Source organism: Podarcis pityusensis (assembly GCF_964106645.2).
Source record: "Podarcis pityusensis genome assembly, chromosome: 13".
In the NCBI taxonomy this organism is placed as follows: domain Eukaryota; kingdom Metazoa; phylum Chordata; class Lepidosauria; order Squamata; family Lacertidae; genus Podarcis; species Podarcis pityusensis.
The window spans coordinates 41450802-41470358 of NC_138038.1; the positions used below are offsets into that span (position 1 = coordinate 41450802).

The 19557-nt window shown below is 46.6% G+C and overlaps 2 protein-coding genes across 2 annotated transcripts in view; one reads left to right on the forward strand and one right to left on the reverse strand.

The window, feature by feature from the left end:
* The window catches only part of LOC308461786 (C-type lectin BpLec-like), a 64855-nt gene that overhangs the window by 19202 nt on the left and 26096 nt on the right, over window positions 1–19557 (forward strand). The window lies entirely within an intron of this gene.
* LOC308461793 (C-type lectin BpLec-like) lies at window positions 1835–12588 on the reverse strand. The gene is made up of 6 exons (XM_080978965.1): window positions 12525–12588; window positions 9444–9516; window positions 8866–8957; window positions 7241–7381; window positions 6206–6320; window positions 1835–2088 (listed from the first exon to the last, which is right to left on the reverse strand). The coding sequence occupies exons 2-6, from the start codon at window positions 9502–9504 to the stop codon at window positions 2027–2029; spliced, it is 471 nt and encodes a 156-aa protein (XP_080835091.1). The 5' UTR covers window positions 9505–9516; window positions 12525–12588; the 3' UTR covers window positions 1835–2026.

Below are 19557 nucleotides of genomic sequence, written 5' to 3' on the forward strand. Positions count from 1 at the left end.
TCATAGTGGTGGACTCCTACACCAAATGGCTGGAAGTCGCACTGGTACCGTCCACTTCCACGTCCGCAGCCATCCGGGTACTACGCAGGCTGTTTGCAACCCACGGGCTCCCTGACACTCTCGTCTCAGACAACGGGACTGCATTTACGTCAGGAGAATTCCAAACCTTCACAGCGCAGAACGCCATCCGCCACATCCGTTCGGCGCCGTTCCACCCTGCCACCAATGGCCAAGCAGAACGCATGGTGCGGACCACCAAGGACACCCTTCGCCGCATGACGCAAGGGGACTGGGAGTACCGCCTTGCCACATTCCTTCTAGCACAGCACAGCACCCCCAGCTCAACGACTGGCCGGAGCCCCGCTGAACTACTAATGGGTCGGCGCCTTGCAATCAGATTGGACCGCCTTCACCCCGATAGAGCTCAGGATGAGGTAGTGGTGGGGGAAGGCAGGAACCCCCGGACCTTCGAGGCCCAGGACCCAGTGTACGCAAAGAATTTTGGGGCAGGCCCAGCATGGGTACCCGCCACAATCACCAGGGTCACTGGCCCCGTGTCGTACGAGGTGCTAACGGATGGGGGGCAATGCTGGCGCCGCCACTGCGACCAGATACGGCGACGATTCCCGGGAGAAAACCAGGAGGAGGACAGGTCAGAGGAGTCCCAAGGGAACAGCGGGGCAGTGAGGCCCATAGAGCAGGAGGGGCCAGCAGGAGAGGCAGAATCAGTAAATACAGAGAGGACCCGTGAGGCCGAAAGGACACCGGAACCAGAACCACGACTGAGCGAGCCGGTTGCACCAGACCAAACAGCCGCATCACAGCCAGCATCCTTGGAACACGAGCCAGAACCCGGAGCCCGGACCAGGGAACACCCCAGGCCACAACGCACACGTAGGCCGCCGGCATACCTTGAGGACTATGAATGCGACCTCCCGGGCAGGACTGGAACTTAGAGGGGAGGGGTGTTATGTACTGAGTTGAATAGGATCCAAACTGAAGCAGTCTGATTGGTCCTAGAACAATAGGATTCAGAATGCAGCAGTCTGATTGGTCCTAGAACAATGCAGCAGTATGATTGGTTGGCAGGAACCACCCAATCCTGCTCCAGATAGAAGTGAATCCACAACCTGATTGGCTTACAGTAGAATTCCAGAATTAGCCAATCATGTGCAGCCCATTGTGTAAATAATGTATATAAAGCAGATACTGTGAGGGGACATTCATTCATTCCTCCTCACCACTATGAGCTGAATAAAGAGCATGAAATCACTTTGCGACTCTGAGTATATTTCACCTAACTAACAGCAACATGCCAATGTTCCTGACTCCAGTACCTAGTAAATGGCTTCAGGAAGGGATTGAGCACTTGGGTTTGTGGAAGAGGTAAAGGCAGAGCCAGGATAAGCTTCTCTCCTCCTGTGACTTCAGCTCCTGCCACCCCATGCAATTCCAGTTCACATGACACCCCTGTCACTCACCCCCAGGTCCCCACTTGTGGGCAGCTGGCACTCACCCAGAAAAGGTCTTCCAGTGCCAATGCCCTCATCATCATTCTCTTCGCCATTCCCTCAGGGCACATACACAATGCACCCATGTAACAGGGGCAGGTCTCTCCTATCATCTATGATGTCCTTGCATTATAGGAGGGAATGTGGATGCAAGCAGGGCAGGCTGGTGGAGACGGAGGAGACAGTCAACAAGAGCAGGAGGCCAATCTGCTACCCATCCCAGCTTGCCGTCTGAGGCAAGAACTTCACCTTGCCTCATGGGTGGGGTGGCCGTACTTGTAAGTATGGATGGACAAAGCAGAACAGCAATGCAATAAGGAAAATATGCATGGAAGAGAATTTATTAAGATGATGCTCTGCTGCAGGTCCAAGAAAATTTCAAAGGGAAGGGGGAAATTGAAGAGGCATCTCTATAGCAATGGGTATTTTGAAAGTGATGAGAGAGAGCAGAAATACATATAATATCAAGGCAGCTTCCCAGCCAACACAGTGGAGAAGGGAAGTCTCCTTTAGAGTTATTGCTTGCAGATGAAGGCGTACTTGTTGTTGCATTTTTCATCATTCCACTTCTTAAAACCTGAAATTCAAAACAAAAATTATAATTCAAGAAATAAGGAAAGTTACTTCTTATTGCCTATTATTCCTTTCCCCAATGTGTAGGGGGAATAAAATGGATTCAGACTTTAATAATAGTGAGGGAACCACCAGAAGGCCCTCGGTGCTGGATCTCAGTGTCCGGGCTGAACGATGGGGGTGGAGACACTCCTTCAGGTATATTGGGCTGAGTCCATTGAGGGCTTTCAAGATCAGCACCAACACTTTGAATTGTGCTCAGAAACGTAGTGGGAGCCAATGTAGGTCTTTCAGGACCAGTGTTATATGGTCTCTGCAGCCACTCCCAGTCACCAGTCTAGCTGCCGCATTCTGCATTAGTTGTAGTTTCTGGCTCATCTTCAAAGGTAGCCCCACACAGAGCGCATTGCAGTAGTCCAAGCGGGAGATAACTAGAGCATGCACCACTCTGGCGAGACAGTCTGCAGGCAGATAGGGTCTCAGCCTGCATACCAGATGGAGCTGGTAGACAGCTGCCCTGAACACAGAATTGGCCTGTGCCTCCATGGACAGCTGTGAGTCTAAAATGAGTCCCAGGCTGCACATCTGGTCCTTCAGGTGCACAGTTACCCCATTCAGAACCAGAGAGTCCTCCACACCTGCCATCCCCCTGTCCCCCCAAAACAGTACTTCTGTCTTGTCAGGATTCAGCCTCAATCTGTTAGCTGCCATCCATCCTCCAACTGCCTCCAGACACTCAAAAAGGACCTTCACCGCCTTCACTGGTTCTGATTTGAAAGAGAGGTAGAGCTGGGCATCATCCGCATACCGATGAACACCCAGCCCAAACCCGCTGATGATCTCTCCCAGCGGCTGCATGTAGATGTTGAAAAGCATGGAGGAGAAGACAGAACCCTGAGGCACCCAACAAGTGAGAGCCCAGGGGTCTGAACACTCACCCCCCACCACCACTTTCTGAACATGGCCCAGGAGGAAGGAGCAGAACCACTATATAACAGTGCCCCCAGCTCCTAGCGCCTCTAGACAGTCCAGAAGGATGTCATGGTTGATGGTATCAAAGGCCACTGAGAGATCCAGCGGAACTAGGAAACAGCTTTCACCTTTGTCCCTAGCCCACCAGAGATCACTGACCAGCGTGACCAAGGCAGTTTCAGTCCCATGATGAGGCCTGAATCCCAATTGGAAGGGATCCAAATGGTCCGCATCCTCCAGGCGTGCTTGGAGTTGTTCAGCAACCACCTGCTCAGTCACTTTGCCCAAGAATGGAAGATTTGAGACTGGGTGATAGTTGTCCATATTGGCCATGTCCAAAGATGTTTTTTAAAGACGCGATTTAATAACTGCCTCTTTCAGCGGTTCCGGGAAAGCTTGCTCACAGAGGGAAGCATTCACTATCCCCCGGAGCCCATCACCCTGCCCTTCCCGGCTCACTTTTATGAGCCAGGATGGGCAAGGATCGAGGAGACAGGTGGTCAGTTTCACTCATCCAAGCAGCCTGTCCACATCCTCGGAGGTAACAGATTGGAACTGATCCCATGCAACTGGAATAGACAGGACTCTAGCACTCTCCTGCCCCAGCCCTGCTCCCATGATGGCGTCTACCTCTTTCCGAATCTGAGCGGCTTTGCCTGCAAAAAAGTTGCAAAATCACTGCAGGAGATCTTGGGGTCGTTACCAGGCCCCAATGGTGAAGGTGGTTCTGTTAAGATTGTGAACCACCTAAAAGAGTCTCCTGCTGCTGTTTTCTGCAGATGCAATAGAGGCAGTGAAGAAGGACCTCTTCACCGTCGCTATTGCCACTTGGTAGGCTCAACGTTGAGCTCTAATCCGTTTCTGGTCTGATTTCCACCACTGGCGCTATTGCCACCTCAGTGATTGTTTCATCACCCTCAGCTCTGGGGAAAACCATGAGGCTGCCAGGCTCCATGCAGTTGGAGAGAGCGCTTTGGAGCCAGACAGTCAATAGCTCTGGTTAACTCTGCATTCCAGCGGGCCAGAGGGGAATCAGCTGAAAGGCCATCAACATGAGATAAAACATCCCCTACTACACTCTGGAAACCATTTGAATCCATTAAGTGGGCGGGGGGTCCAAATCAGTCCCACCTCCCTGCAGAGGGAAAGGGTTGCGGCACCAGGAAGTGATCTGACCATGGCACTTCTTTTGTTGCACTTTTACTTAGTGTCAGATCACCCACATCCATAGAGGTGAACTCCAGGTCTAAGGCATGTCCGCAACAATGAGTTGGGCGAAATTCATTCAGGGACATCCCCATGGAGGTCATGCTTTCCCACGAAGTCTCAAGCAGCGCCTTGTAAGGTCGTGTCGGCATGGATGTTAAATCCCCTAGGAAAACTAAACTAGGTGTCTCCAGGAGAACATCCGCCACAACCTGAAGCAGCTCAGGCAGGGAACCCTTGATAGAGTGGGGAGGTCAATACACCATAAGGAATCCTGTACTGCCCCTGTTGTCCAACTTCCAGAACACACACTCAGAAAACTGGGTCTTCCCAATAGGATGCCTGGTGCAAGCTATTGACTTCCTAAAACTCACTGCAACCTCGCCTCCCCGCCCATATGAGCTGGGTTGCTGTGTGTAAGAGAAACCTGGTAGACAAGCAGTGGCAAGGACAGGCCCATCTTCTTCATCCAGTCAAGTCTCTGTTACATATGCCAGGTCAAGTCCTCCATCCTGTCGTGTATCTCAGTGGTCTTGTGAATCATTGACCTGGCACTGCACAGCAGCACCTTCAGGTAATGTGGGTCTCCCTTGTTGAATCCAGTATCCTTGTGGTCAAGACCAGACCCAGAGGCAGGGATAGTCTTCAAACAACAACTAAACCTGCCTTCTCGTTAATGACATGGTCTGGTCTTAGCGTAACTCCTCCTCCTACCCATGATCACTGAGATCAGGTGTCCAAGTGCACCCCAGCCATTCTGTTGACTGGGGCCCACTCCCAGACAGCCCTGACCCTCTCCCCTTCAGAACAGAATACAAACTATACAATGAACCCAATAAAGCAGTAGAAAGCAACAACAACAACAACAACAAACAATTTATAATTATACTAAAGTTAAACTAATACCCAGGCCCAACTAAACATTTATTCCCCCCCCCCGACAGAGCAAAAACAAAACAAAAAACCCAAATTTTAAACACCACAGATTAAAAATTAAAAATTTACAAGCATTTAAAAGCATTTTCAACATTTGCCCCAACCCCAGAGTTTGTTCCAGTGAGTCTGGACTTTTCAGGACTCACAGCAGGGCTGTGACCCAGAACTAACGAAACATATGAAGGTCACTCACTGATCCCCTGGCTTCAAAGTCTTATATGTTATATTGTGCTTTTAATATTCTGTTGGGAGCCACCCAGAGTTGCTGAGGAAACCCAGTCAGATGAGTGGGGTATAAATAATAATAATAATAATAATAATAATAATAATAATAATAATGCTGTTTGAGCATAATCATTTTGTTAAGAAACATGATAGAATATAAGATGGCATAACCCAGACCTTAGTTTGGCAACCGCTGTTTTCTGAAAAAAATATGTGATCACATGCAACCGAAGAATGAAGGTTGACTGCAGAAAAAGATTCTGCTTCATGGTATGATTGGAAGTGTCCTTAAAGGATCAATAAGTTGGACCACTTCTGGTCAGATCTCCAGAGATATTGACTTGTGAACCTTAGTACAGAGAAGCACCAGGCTGAGAGTGTATCCACTCACTGGTAGAGGAAGAGGAGTGAGAGGGGAGTGTCCTGCCCCTGGCAGGGCGATCCGGGCAGGGTGCCATCGTGGCTTCCCCCCACCAGTGCTGGGCGCCCCAGCCCCACAAGCGGCGCCCCCTGCCCCCAGGATGTGCACCAGCCCCTCCCCCACCTGCTCTCCTCCCCCCCTGGTGCCAGAGCATGAAGCTCTGCCACTGTATTCACTCAACTAATACCCAGAGTAAACCTTTCAAATGAATGGACCATCAATAGCAATGACTATCCAAAGTATATTGAGTTTGATCATTTTGATTTTTAAAGTCAGATACTACCCTTTAAAATACTTGAAACTGATGGAGTGATAGGCATGAAACCTTTTTTTTATCAGTCCCTACAAATTGCTTGCTTACCTGCATCCTTTAGCAGATGCACACAATATTCTTCATTCTTGTAGTTGTCTGGGCGATGAGAATCCCAGCATTTGTAATTGTAGATCTCGTCATCCAACCATCTCCAATGTCCTTTCTGCAGCAATGTGATAGAACAGATCATACATTCATTTGAAACGAGGAGGCCAATGCAAAGATCACGTGGAGAGTTGGCCAGTTATGAAGCTATTACAAGTTATGATGGAGATACAGTTGTACCTTGGTTCTCTAATGGAATCCTTTCCGGAAGCCCGTTCAACTTCCGAAAACGTTCAAAAACCAAAGTGTGGCTTCCAATAGGCTGCAGGAGCTTCCTGCACTCAATCAGAAGCTACGGAAGTCACATCAGACGTTAGGGTTTCAAAGAACGTTTACAAACTGGAAAACTCACTTCCGGGTTTACGGTGTTTAGAAGCCAAAACGTTTGAGTCACAAGGTGTTCAATAACCAAGGTACAATTGTATTTGTAGGAAAAAGCACTGGGACCTAATTTGAATAGTAGAGTGCTTGGTATCTGGTGGGCGGGACTTGTGTGTTTTGCTCCGGACACAAGTCCGGAGCCCCTCCCTTCAGTGTCTGTGTTCCGTTAAGAATATCAGTTAAGAGGGACCAACTGCATCTTCTCGCTTCTTGCCTCAGACTAGCCTCATGTTGTTGTATTTAGTTCCTCTTATTTTGCTATTTTGTTACAGTTTTCTTTATTATTCAAAGCTTAGTTTACATTTACGTGAGCCACTTATTTTCCTCAAAGAACATTCTCTCTGCTGGAGAATGGTGGAACATCCTAAACTTGGGTGAGTGAGGGGATATTATTCCCAGTTTGCCAGGAGGATTGAATATGTTAATCATCTCCCCACTTCCACAGCAATATTAGAGGAGGATTCTATTAGAAAATTGTGGAAAAGTCACATATTGGAGTCATCTGGGGAGACGATTCGGGTAAGGATGGAATGGTGATGCTAAGAAGCCGTTACTCAGTGACAATGGCCTGAAATTGAGAAAGTAAAGGCAACTCACCTCAGTGGGATCATGCAGCCCAATCCAGACCTGGCTTGCATTTTTCTGGTTTGCATAGATGTAATAGGCCACCGCATCTGACTCTTTCTCATTGAGGATGGAGGCAAGATGGGTCCCACAGCCATAGCTCAGGCACTCATTCTGAGAATAGCCAAGCAAGTAAATAAGCTCCACCACTATTACTAACACACACACACACACACACACACACACACACAAAGACTCTTTCCCACAAAGCTTTCCCAGAGTGGTTCACAACTTGTCAAATAAGTAATAACAATTATTTAAAAATCATAAAACACCAGTGGTGGAGAGTTGGAAGTTTTTCAAATGGGAACTAAAGCAGCTGAGGAAGGAAGAGAGAAAAAGGGGTGAAGAAAATGCTGTGAGTGGAGCCAGGCCCCTTTCTCCATCCTCTGGACCTGCTGGGAAACTAAAGAAACCTGCTGGACCTGCTGCACACGAGTGCAATTAAAGGTGCTTCAAGCACTCAATCTTGGTGCAAGAAAACCACCTTGAAGCTCATACACAAAAACTAGGATGAATGCAGGAAGAATGCTCATAGTCATGATTTGGCTGCACTCTTTTCAGAAGCGGGTGGCGCTGTGGGTTAAACCACAGAGCCTAGGACTTGCCGATCAGAAGGTCAGCGGTTCGAATCCCCGCAACGGGGTGAGTTCCAGTTGCTTGGTCCCTGCTCCTGCCAACCTAGCAGTTCGAAAGCCCGTCAAAGTGCAAGTAGATAAATAGGGACTGCTCCGGCGGGAAGGTAAACGGCGTTTCCGTGCGCTGCTCTGGTTCGCCAGAAGCGCTTAGTCATGCTGGCCACATGACCCGGAGGCTGTCTGCAGACAAACGCCGGCTCCCTCGGCCTATAGAGCGAGATGAGCGCGCAACCCCAGAGTCGGTCACGACTGGACCTACTGGTCAGGGGTCTCTTTACCTTTATGCAGGCATGTGGAATGTTGACCTGTGTTTTAATCTGGTTTTGTAGCTTATCCTTGAATTTAACTATTATCTTAATATTTGAAATAGTTGTTCTTAACTGTATATAGCTGGGTGATGTCAGGTTTTCAACACCATGATGTATCACCAGCCAAACATCACAATCTGGCGATACACCATGATGTTGAAACAACAATCTGTATTGGCCCCAGCCCTCAAGGCATGGGGTGAAACGGCCACAGCTCTCATTGCAAGAGATGAGGCACTTTCATCCCAACACCCTGCAGAGCTGAGGATGACACAGCTTGTTTGCGGTTCTTGGCTTGGGGGTGGGAAGGCTCCACTCCCCCCCCCCCCCAGCTGAGTGAGCCCTGAGGTCCCTCCTGCTCACATGGAAGCTGGAGGGACAAAGGGGCAGAGATAGCTTGTATCTTTTCACTTGTGAGATGGTACCTTCTTGCCAGGCCATCTCTCCTGACTGTTAATTAAGCTTTCTTGGCTCCTGTGAAAACAGGTTAATTGAACACAATGGGTGAGCAACTCTCTTTTGATTATACCAAGATGCTGCCAGGTCTTGTCTCCCAACAGCTCACACTGATAGCCCTCCTCACAAAAATGTCATCTGAAACCCATGACAGCACCTGATGTGACAGCTTGGTTGGTGAGAAACAGCTTCTTACCTCAGCTTCAGACCAAGTTTTCTGAGAGTCAAAATATGCATAGCAGCTGCCCAGGGCTTTCAGCCAATTCCTGGGACAGGATCTGGCCTTTACTGCATGGAGAGAGGAGTAAAAGAAGAAAAAGATGGGGAAGGGGGACAAAAGCTGTTAGAATGCAATTTTCAATGTGGAATCCTACTTCACCTACAAATTTGCACAGATAATTTTAAGATTAATGAATGCAAACCTAATTTAAACATTCCTGCTTCCATTGGTGACTGGTACCCCATGGCACCAATATGAAATTGGGACAAAAGCAGGGAGGCAAACAGTAAGTGGATCCAGAGTCAATGACAGGCAGCGCCACTCCCTGACTGGTTGTCAATATGAATATGAGGAGTGGTTCAGAGCAGACTGAGGTTGGTAGGGCAGTTCCCTATTCACCCTAATGGACCTGCTTCCATTGCCTGGTTATTTATTCCAACAGCCTTAGCTGGGTTACCATCACCTGGAAATCTGACAAGTAGTTTTGTTTTTATAAATGCTTAACCCCAATTAAAATTTCTGGGGAATTTCCAGATAATTGTTAAAGCACTCACCTGCTGGGAATGAATAGGAGACCAGGAAACCAAGAAGGCAAAGGTAGGTGACAACCCCCATCTTCTGGGTGACCTTTAGTGGAAGGAAATGTGCAGCAAATTAAAAACTTATCCTTACTTATTGGCATTGTCAATGTGGTGATAGCAGGAAGAAGTAAATCGGTATTTTCTGTTCTTAAAATCATAAATGGGAAGATTAGAGAAAGAAGAGAGAACCCAAAACTTAAAGTTGGCGATTGTTGAAGTATCATGGAGTCAAATAAGGTTCGTGTGCAGAGGCACCTAGTGCTGACCATGTTCCATCTTCTGGTTGACCTTTCATGGAAGGTCAAAACCTATCCCCACTGATTGCCATTTCGTCCATGTGGTGATGGCAGGAAGAAATAAAATAGTATTTTATACTCTTAACATCACAATTCTCCTTCATGTGAATTTCTAAGAAATGAGAAGAGAAGGAAAAGAATGGAGAAAAACTAGAAGATTAGGGAAAGAAGGGAGAACCTAAAGAGTTTGCCATTGTTGAGGAATCACAGATCCTGGATTCTGGACCAGTGGAGGCTGGTGTCCATTGGGACTGGTAGGATTTGTAGGGCAGAAGGCAGTAAAACCAATGGTAAGTGGCGGCAGAGTCAATGACAGGCAGAGCCAAGCAATTCTGGTTTTGTTCTCTTTCCCCTCCAGGGACAACAGGTAGAAGGAAGGGACAGATGTAAGAAAGAACACACAACACTGGGACCTTCTGAGGGCAGGTGGAGCTTTGTGGGGCTGTGCCCCATTCGTCCTAGCATACCTGCCTCCACTGTTTCTAGACCAGGGATGCTAACTTGAATAAAATATTGAGGCAAGTAAGCCCCGCTCCCATAATTGATCACAAGACGCAGCACACAGACACCATTTGAATGGCAGTGCCCATCAACTGGGGGAGGGCTGGCCCCTTCAAATATTTTATGGGGAGTGAAGGGGCCTCAGCTCCTAGCAGTTGGCTCCGATGTTCTAGACTAAAGCAGTATTAACATTTATGGAAAGCCTTTTAGTTGTTAATCTGTTCCTCTTGTCCTTCTTTTGTTTTATGGGAAGAACAATACAGTGGTACCTCGGGTTAAGTACCTAATTCGTTCCGGAGGTCTGTTCTTAACCTGAAACCGTTCTTAACCTGAAGCACCACTTTAGCTAATGGGGCCTCCTACTGCCGCTGCACCGCCAGAGCACGATTTCTGTTCTCATCCTGAAGCAAAGTTCTTAACCTGAAGCACAATTTCTGGGTTAGCGGAGTCTGTAACCTGAAGCGTATGTAACTTGAAGCGTATGTAACCTGAGGTACCACTGTAATAACCCTCAGGTTGGTGGGCTGCCTTAAGAAAGTTAAGAAGGAGTGGAGGTGCCTCTATGTCAGGCTGCTGTCAGTGGCTCCCAGCTAGTTGCCCAGAAAAGTATAAAGGCAAGGAAAAGTTTCTTACAGTCCTTTTTTATTTCAAACTTTCCAGAGAGAGCCTCTTGGATAATGGAGTTGTCCTGAATGAATCTCCACCTCCTTCTCTCCCACTTCCTCATTCATCATCATCTTCTTCTTCTCTACAGGTGCCACTAAGTGTCCTCTGTCCTTCGAGCTCTTTGTTCTCCCACTTTTAAGGCCTGCCTGGTTCTGGGAGGTGGTGGATCTGGACTGCTGTCTAATGACAACGTGTCAGCCAGCTACTGCTCTGGCTCTGCCTGCTCCTCTTCTCCCATTATTTCCCAACTTTCCCCCTCTGGCTCGGAGCTCTGACCTCCCACAAACCACTATTGGAAATCTATAGTGTCTCCCTCCTCCTCCTCCTCCCTGGAAGGGACAGGATGGGAAGGTGGTCTCCACCACTCCTCCTCCTTTGCCCAGTCCCTGACACTCTATTCTGGAAGAGAAGATCTTTGTTGGCAGAAGGGAACAGGGAGCTCAGGGAGCAAAAGGTAATTCCCTGGTGGTAGCCCCAGAAACAGGCAAAGGAAGGACAGAGATTGCTTTGGATTTACTTGATCCAGTCTTATTGATATATGCAAGAGGCCCCAGGGGCGGGACATCATCAGCACCTGCCTGCAAATGGTGTAACTAATTCTCCCCCTCCATTCGAGCCAATGAAGGGCAACAACGTACAAGTTAATAGTTAGCAAATGGTCAGGAAAATGGAATAAACTGCCTTGGGAATGTAGTCATACACAGAACAACTGTGTCTCAGGCTGCTGGGCTCATTCTTATATAGAGCTGGGCTAGGGCAGGGCATGGAAAGGCAGGAAGAAAGATGAACCATTTACCCATATATGGACTGGTCGAATGAACAATGCAGCATCCCAGGCCTTCTCAGTGGTCACTGCTAGGATATAGTTTCGTTCCACCTTTAGAACAGGCATGTAGAGTTGTTGTATGTCACATGTCAGTTTACTTCCAGGAAATTGAGGAAATTTTCATGGGACAAATCACCATCAGTTTTAGCATCTAAGGAAGGCAGGTAGTATCCCATTTCTTCAAAGGCTGTGCTTCCTTAAAATCTGGTTTCAGTTCCTCAAAGTGTGAACCAGCAGCCACATTGTCAGAACAGAAATGGTGGGCAGTGCAATTCGACAGCCACGGAATGTGTAGAACGATGCAATACAGTCCAACCTTGGTTTCCAAATCCAATCCATTCTGGGAGTCTGTTCGACTCCCGGAACAGTTCGAAAACCAAAGCACAGCTTCCAATTGGCTGCAGGAGCATGCTCCAGCCAATCGGAAACCACTGAAGCCGCACCAGACATTTGGCTTCCGATAATCATTTGAAAACCAGAACAATCACTTCCGTTTTTCGATCATTCAGGAGCCTAAAAGTTCAAGTTCAAAGGCTTTCGGCTTCTGAGGTTCCACTGTACTAGAATACAGCATGTGTAAAAATGCCTATATACATGAAAATAGCATTAGAAATGCATTACAGAAAGGAGAAATGATTCCAAAAATGTGCACATTGGAAGAAGTTCACTGATATTCTGGTTTTTAAAAAAGAAAATCGCAAGCTGATGTGAAAGACTGGAAAAGACCAAAATTGTCAGATTCGCTCATCCCGACCTGCAACTTACCCAAGCTCCGTCCTGTTGAGGATATGGATGCTGCTTCCTACAGTGGCAGGTCTGTGTCTCAGGCTGCTGGGCTCATTCTTATATAGAGCTTGGCTAGGGCAGGGCATGGAAAGGCAGGAAGAAAGAGGAACCACTTACCCATATATGGACTACAGATTAAGAGAGAAAAGGCAGGTTTCAAATTCCACCGACAGCCACAGACAAATTGATTGGGTGGATATTCAGAGTAATTGCTTACAGGAGCACCAGATATAGGGGGTGCAAGGAGCTTCAGCCCCCTTAATATTTTGAGGACCCCCCCCTCAATATTGAGGTGGCTGCCATCCCCCACTGCCCCCAGGTGAGTGCTCCCATGCCAGGCAGGGGCATTTGGCTTGGAAAGCAATTTCCCCTCTAGGTGCCGCCCACCATGATCGCCAGAGCGCCGGGCAGGAGGCTTGGAGGGCAATTTTTGCCCTCTGTGTGCCCCCCGCCGTGATCGCCAGAGCGTCCTGGCAGGTGCCCACAGCAGGTGTGGTCCGATGGGGGGGGGAATCTCGTGTGCACATGCACACCCTCCCCCCCAATGTTTGGCCCAACTTAGCACGTCTGATTGCTAATATGTTTATCCTAATGCCAAGTTCCCTCTGCTGCTGCATTCACATTGCCACAAACTCACCCCAGTCCCATCCATGTTAGTTGTGTCTTAATACACAAGCATGACAAGCCCCTGTATTTACTGGAACCAAAATCTGCAAGGATATCAGGTTTGACCTTTTTGTCTTTTGGTGTGGCCCTAATGAAGATCTGTTTCCCCCTCACCAATAATCCCTAGAGTTGATTGGAGGTTACATAATATACCGGTAAATAAAAAGTGGAAAATGCAATTAATCATAATTCTTACAGTCACATCTTAATGTTGTTTAGGAAATGTATTCATTGTTCTCATGAGCTATGGCTGACAAAAATGACCATACACTCAACAGTAGACTAGTTACCTTGGCAAAAATGACCATACACTCAACAAAAGAGACTAGTTAGCTTGGCAACTATATCAACTGAACCTGCTAAAGCACGGGTAGGCAAACTAAGGCCTGGGGGCCGAATCTGACCCAATTGCCTTCAAAATCCGGCCTGCCGACAGTCCAGGAACCAGCGTGTTTTTACATGAGTAGAATGTGTCCTTTTATTTAAAATGCATCTCCGGGTTATTTGTGAGGCATAGGAATTTCTTCATTTTTATTTTTATTTTCCAAAATATGGTCCACCCCCCCCACAAGGTCTGAGGGACATTGGACTGGCCCCCTGCTGAAAAAGTTTGTTGACCCCTGTGCTCAAGCATCTGAACTTCACCTGAAAGAATTGGCAAATTGTGCTTTCCGATTTTCCTACAAGAAATATTTTTGAAAATTGAAGTTAGAAATTGGGGAGGGAGTTGCATGTACTATGCCGTGCAGGGCCACCCAAGATGGACAGGTCATAGTGGAGAGTTTTGACCAAACGTGATCCACCTGGAGCAGGAACCGGCAAGCCACTCCAGTATCCCTGCCAAGAAAACTCCATGGACAAAGAAGACAGGAGTGCCTGGCGTGCTCTGGTCCATGGGGTCGCAAAGAGTCGGACACCACTAAACGACTACAACAACAAAGGGCACAAATAGGCTAACACCAGCACTGCCTACTAAACAGCTATGAGCCCAGAAGAAAATCTCTTATTGGTGCCAGTTCTCATTTGCTACCATTGTAGGGCTAACAGCATTTTGTGCATGCCTGTGACATCAAACACATGCCTAGCACTGTGCATTCCAAGCAGTGTGATCCTAACATCCCAAGTGCAGAGGAGGAGGAGGAGGAGGAGGAGGAGGAGGAGGAGCTGGTTCTTGGGTTGCTTGGAGTACACCACGTCAGGAGGAGCTGAGGCCTCTTTCTCTGGCAGCTGCAGAAGGAGAGGCAGCGACAGAAGTCACTGCCCTGCGCATAACCTCCTCCACCCCCTGAACATTGAAGGGGCTCAGCTATGGCCCCAGAATTATTCAGGGGCCCCAAAGTGCTCAGCCACACACACACCCCGAGCTGGCACTTCCGGAAGGAAATAAATGGCAGAAAACTAAAAAGTATCTATGGTGGCCTGATGCAAAAGTTGACTGGGCTCCTGCCAGAGGCTGATTTGGGGGAGCATGACTGGTTCGGTTACCCTGAGCATGGAGCCCTGGGGGCACCTCAGATTTGGCCCACAATGATGATGTAGAACGGAGGGCAAAGGGGTGCGGGCTTTTGGCATCACACAAGGCACTGCTGAAATGGGAGACCCCCAAGGTCTGCCATTGGTCCTGTGCATCTAAGTTCTGCAGAAGAAGAAACTCGAGCAGCTGCAGCTCATTGCACAAGCTCTGCAAACCAACGTCATGGTTGCCAATGCGTGTGCCACCATTATAGCTAAGTCACACTGGTTGAGAAATATTGGCAGATGGTTTGCTGGTCAGATTGAGATAGTAGTTTACAAAATCCCTGCAATGTACCCCAGTGTTCTTATCTCCATATTTGCATAGAAAGGCACCTTATGAATAAATGAATTTAGTCTTGCTGCTAATCCTTAAAGCCCCCTAGAGTTGTATGGGCACCATTCTGCTGCCCAAATCCCAGACGCATCCTACCTTACACTTTCTGAGTACCTTGGCAGCTTGGATCCCTCTGAAAGAACAGTTCTGGATGGTTGAGAGGTGGGATATCAGTATGATATATGCATAGTTTGGGGAATATAAATCTGAGCAAGATGAGGGCACTGTGAGTAAGTGGTTCCTGTATCCGAATGGGTGGAGTTGCACTTCCTCTGAAGGAGCAGGTATGCAGTCTGAGGATGCTCCTTGATCCCGCTTTCTCACTGGAAGCCCAGATATCCCCTGTAGATCAGAAAACAACAGGTTCAACAGTGGGTTGGTGCAATGCACCATATACGAGGCTTCCCTCACACTTGAGCTGGAAGCTGGTTACTGCAAAATGCTGCAGCACAGTTGCTGACTTATTATTATTATTATTATTATTATTATTATTATTATTTACCCCGCCCATCTGGCTGGGTTTCCCCAGCCACTCTGGGCGGCTCCCAACAGAACACTAAATACAGAATAGAACTTCAATTTTTAAAAACGTCCCTAAACAGGGCTGCCTTCAGATGTCTTCTAAAAGTCAGGTTTATTTCCTTGACATCTGATGGGAGGGTGTTCCACAGGGTGGGTGCCACTACCGAGAAGGCCCTCTGCCTGGTTCCCTGTAACCTCACTTCTCACAGTGAGGGACCCGTCAGAATGCCTTCGGAGCTGGACCTCAGAGTCGGGGCTGAACAATGGGCGTGGAGACATTCCTTCAGGTATGCTAAACCGAGGCTGTTGAGGGTTTTAAAGGTCAGCACCAACACTTTGAATTGTGCTCGGAAACGTACTGGGAGCCAATGTAGCTCTTTTAGGACCTGTGTTATATCTTCTCAGTGGCCATTCCCAGTCACCAGTCTGGCTGCCGCATTCTGTATTAGTTGTAGTTTCTGGGTCACCTTCAAAGGTAGCCCCACGTAGAGTGCATTGCTGAAATCCAAGCAGTTCCACTGCTTAGAGATCTGCAATGCTTGCCAATTTGCAACTAGAGACCATGTTCAGTGCAGGCTTATCCAAACTACTGCTTGTCCAGTGGCTAGAAAGCACGGGTCTGAGCAGTTTTCCACTTTACCCATGTTTTCTAGGCACATGTCCAAGTGGTTTTCCCTTTGCCCTACTCTCCAGCAAATAGGTGGGGCCATTCTCCCAGCTCAGTAGGCAAAGATAGAATTTGGAATAGAGTTTGGGAGTTGTGTGACCTAGAAGAAAGCCGGAGAGAGAGTCAGAGCAAAGTTTGAGAGCCGTGTTTGATTTCTGCTTGAATCCAAGCTTGTGGCAATGACAGAAACAAGAACCTTTCGTTGACACTGTGAACTCCTGCATCCTAGGCTCAGGTTGTATACATGTATAAATGAGCCCTATATCATAAAGACATTACAGTCGCCGCTGTGCCTCATTGTCCAAAAGGAACCACAAACTCCAGGTAAGTGCCCAGAACTCCTGGAATCTCACACTGCTTGGAGGGTTGAGTGGTGTGCAACAATTTTAAGCCTGAACCTTGTTGCAGCTACTTTTCCTGAGGGATCAATGCTCAGTGCATAGATTGGAAAACACCTATGGCTTTTTAAAATAACTTTTATTTTAAAAAAAACAAAAACGACCAGAAGCTTTTTTATTAGGAATTGTAGGTGCTGATATTCCAAAGGAGCAGGAAAGACTTTTTATGTATGCAACAACAGCCACATGGATGCTACTAGCCCAGAGATGGAAAGAAGACAAAGTCCCTACCAGAGAAGAATGGCAAATAAAGCTGTTGAAGTGGCAAAACTGACGAGAAAGCTCAGGAACTAAGAATACCAAAACTTCAATAAAGAATGGAGGGGAATTTTAATTTACTTGAGAGACCACTGTAAGCAGATAAAAACATTAGCAGGATTACAATAACACTTGTAATGTAGAAGATATTATGGATAAAATGGAGAGACCTAAAATGATGAGATAATATGCAGTTGAAAAGGTTTATAATAGGACGCATGGAGGGAAAGGTGGGAAGTCTAGAGATTTGGAGAAATCTCCAAATATGGATATGTATTTTGTATTGTTATAATTGTAAAATCAAATAAAAATTATTTCAAAAAGAAGAAAAGAAAAGAAAATACCTGCAGAGTTAAAATCGAGATGTAGAAATATGGAAATATTGATGAGATTTGGACATGCTTCAAGTTTCAGACTATGGGAAGTCATAAAATTAAAAATTACAATTAGGAAGATAATTTGACCTTTTTTATTTTATTTTTTTATTTTTATTGGATTATGATTTGATATGTCAATTGGATGTCTTTTACTGGAAAATTAATAAAAATTATCTAACAAAAAAAGAAAAGAAAACATCTGTGACTTGAGGTTACCTTTGGTAATTTCCATCTTGGGCCGGCCCTGCTATTCAGTGTCAAGGGTGGCCAGAGGCAAAAGGTGGCAGGGCTCCTGCACATCTAACAGTGTCCTGCAAAAGAAGGGACTTGAGCAACTGTAGCTCATTGTGCAAGCCAACTATGTGGTTGGCCATGCCTGCTCTACCACTATAGCCAAGTCACCCATGTTAAGAAATAGTTGCAGCTGGTTTGCCATACAAAAGCATTTGCGCAACTTTTGATAAGGATCATGGGGCATGGCTGACCTTGTGGTTTCCAACAGTTATTTGCAATTATCCACACTTGGGAGAGAGATAACAGCTTCTAACATCCCTTGTAATGCAGCTTGGTGTAAATTACAGGTTGGAAGTCCGGTTGAGAGAGTTTATTTATTTCGTAAAAATTTATACACCGTTAGATTGCGAAAAACCTCAAAGCAGTTTACCATAGATAAAACAGTGAAATCAAGAAATATTTACAGCCCTGCTTTAAAACATACAAAAGTTAAAATACCAAAACAGATCAAAATTACCACCATTATCTAAGCATATGAGTAGGCTTGTCTAAACAGGAATGTTTTTAGCAGGATGTGTGTGGATATGTAATCATATCTGTGTTATGGGTATATGAGCACCATGCGACAGGGAGAATGAACAACATTGATTCAGATCTCTTTCCAAATGGAAGCAAGGTTGTCCCCTTTCCTCTCTCCTTTTTGCTCTCTCTCTACTATAGGAAGCTTTGGCTGCATTGATCAGAGAAAATGATCTGACTCAAGGAATTAAAATAAAGGACAGGACACACAAAATAAGCTTATTTGTGGGTGGTGTCAAATCCTAAGGAGATTTGAAAGCAATCAAAGAGCCTGTTAAAATCAGCTAAAATGAGGGAAACTTTGCTAAGGCTTCTTCAGAGATGGTATCTCCACACCTCCAAGATTGTCCTGCCTGACTAATAATGTAGACCCCAGCTGCTGGAGGGGGTATATGATTCAAGGATCTTATCTTCATCTGTGGTGGAGTCGTAGTTGAATGCTCAACTATTCACCCGATGCGTTCAGAGAAATAAGCCCCATTTTCAATACAAATGCTTCTATGTCTCTTATGTTGGCATTACTTGGGTTATGGGAAGATAAACTTCCAAGATTACACATAAAAACCTATGGAGCTTTTTTTGTGTGTGGCAGCTAGAAGGAAAATCACTCAATGCTGGTGGAATATGGAGGGTCTTACTTTGGACTAGGGCTGGCCCTCTTACATCTGTAATCAATAAAGTTGTGGCCTGATTTGATCCAAAAGGTAATTTTGTTCTGTCTGATTCTCTCTGGAAGTTGGGCGATGGGGGTGGGGTGCCTGACCACACAAGTACAGGAGCTGTGCTGCAGCTGACCTGTACTGACTGTTGTCCGGCAAGAGTTCATATTCATCTTTACCCTCTAGAAAATCAGTCACCATTGGAGTGGCTACTTGCTTGGTTTCTTTCAGCCCTAGGCTGTCAAGAAATTCAATAACCTTTTGCTTTTGACTTAGGATATAAGATCCAAGCTCTTCTCTCACTATTTGAAAAAAACAGTTCCCATTTCCTTTACCTCTACAGTCGTACCATGGTTTTCGAACAGCCTAGTTCTCAAACATTTTGGCTCCCGAATGATTGAAACCCGGAAGTGACTTCCTGTTTTCGAACATTCTTTTGGAAACCGAATGACTCACAGGGCTTCTGCGGCTTCCTGCAGCCAATCAGAAGCCACGCTTTGGTTTCCAAACATTTTGGAAGTCGAACAGACTTCCGGAACGGAGTCCATTCAACTTCCAAGGTACGACTGTACTTCTTTGCTCAGGTATTCCACAACCTCTGTATAGTCTTCGTTATTCTCAGTTACAATCATTAGATTATCCACAAATGCCAAAACGTAAGAAAACTATTTATTTTTTGCACTTGGTTTACACGCACATGTCTGCATGACCTTGTGTGTACCCCAGCTCTTTGAGCATGCTCTATAGTTTCTCATTCCATGCTCCAGCAGCATATTTTAATCCATAAAGCCCCTTCTGAAGTT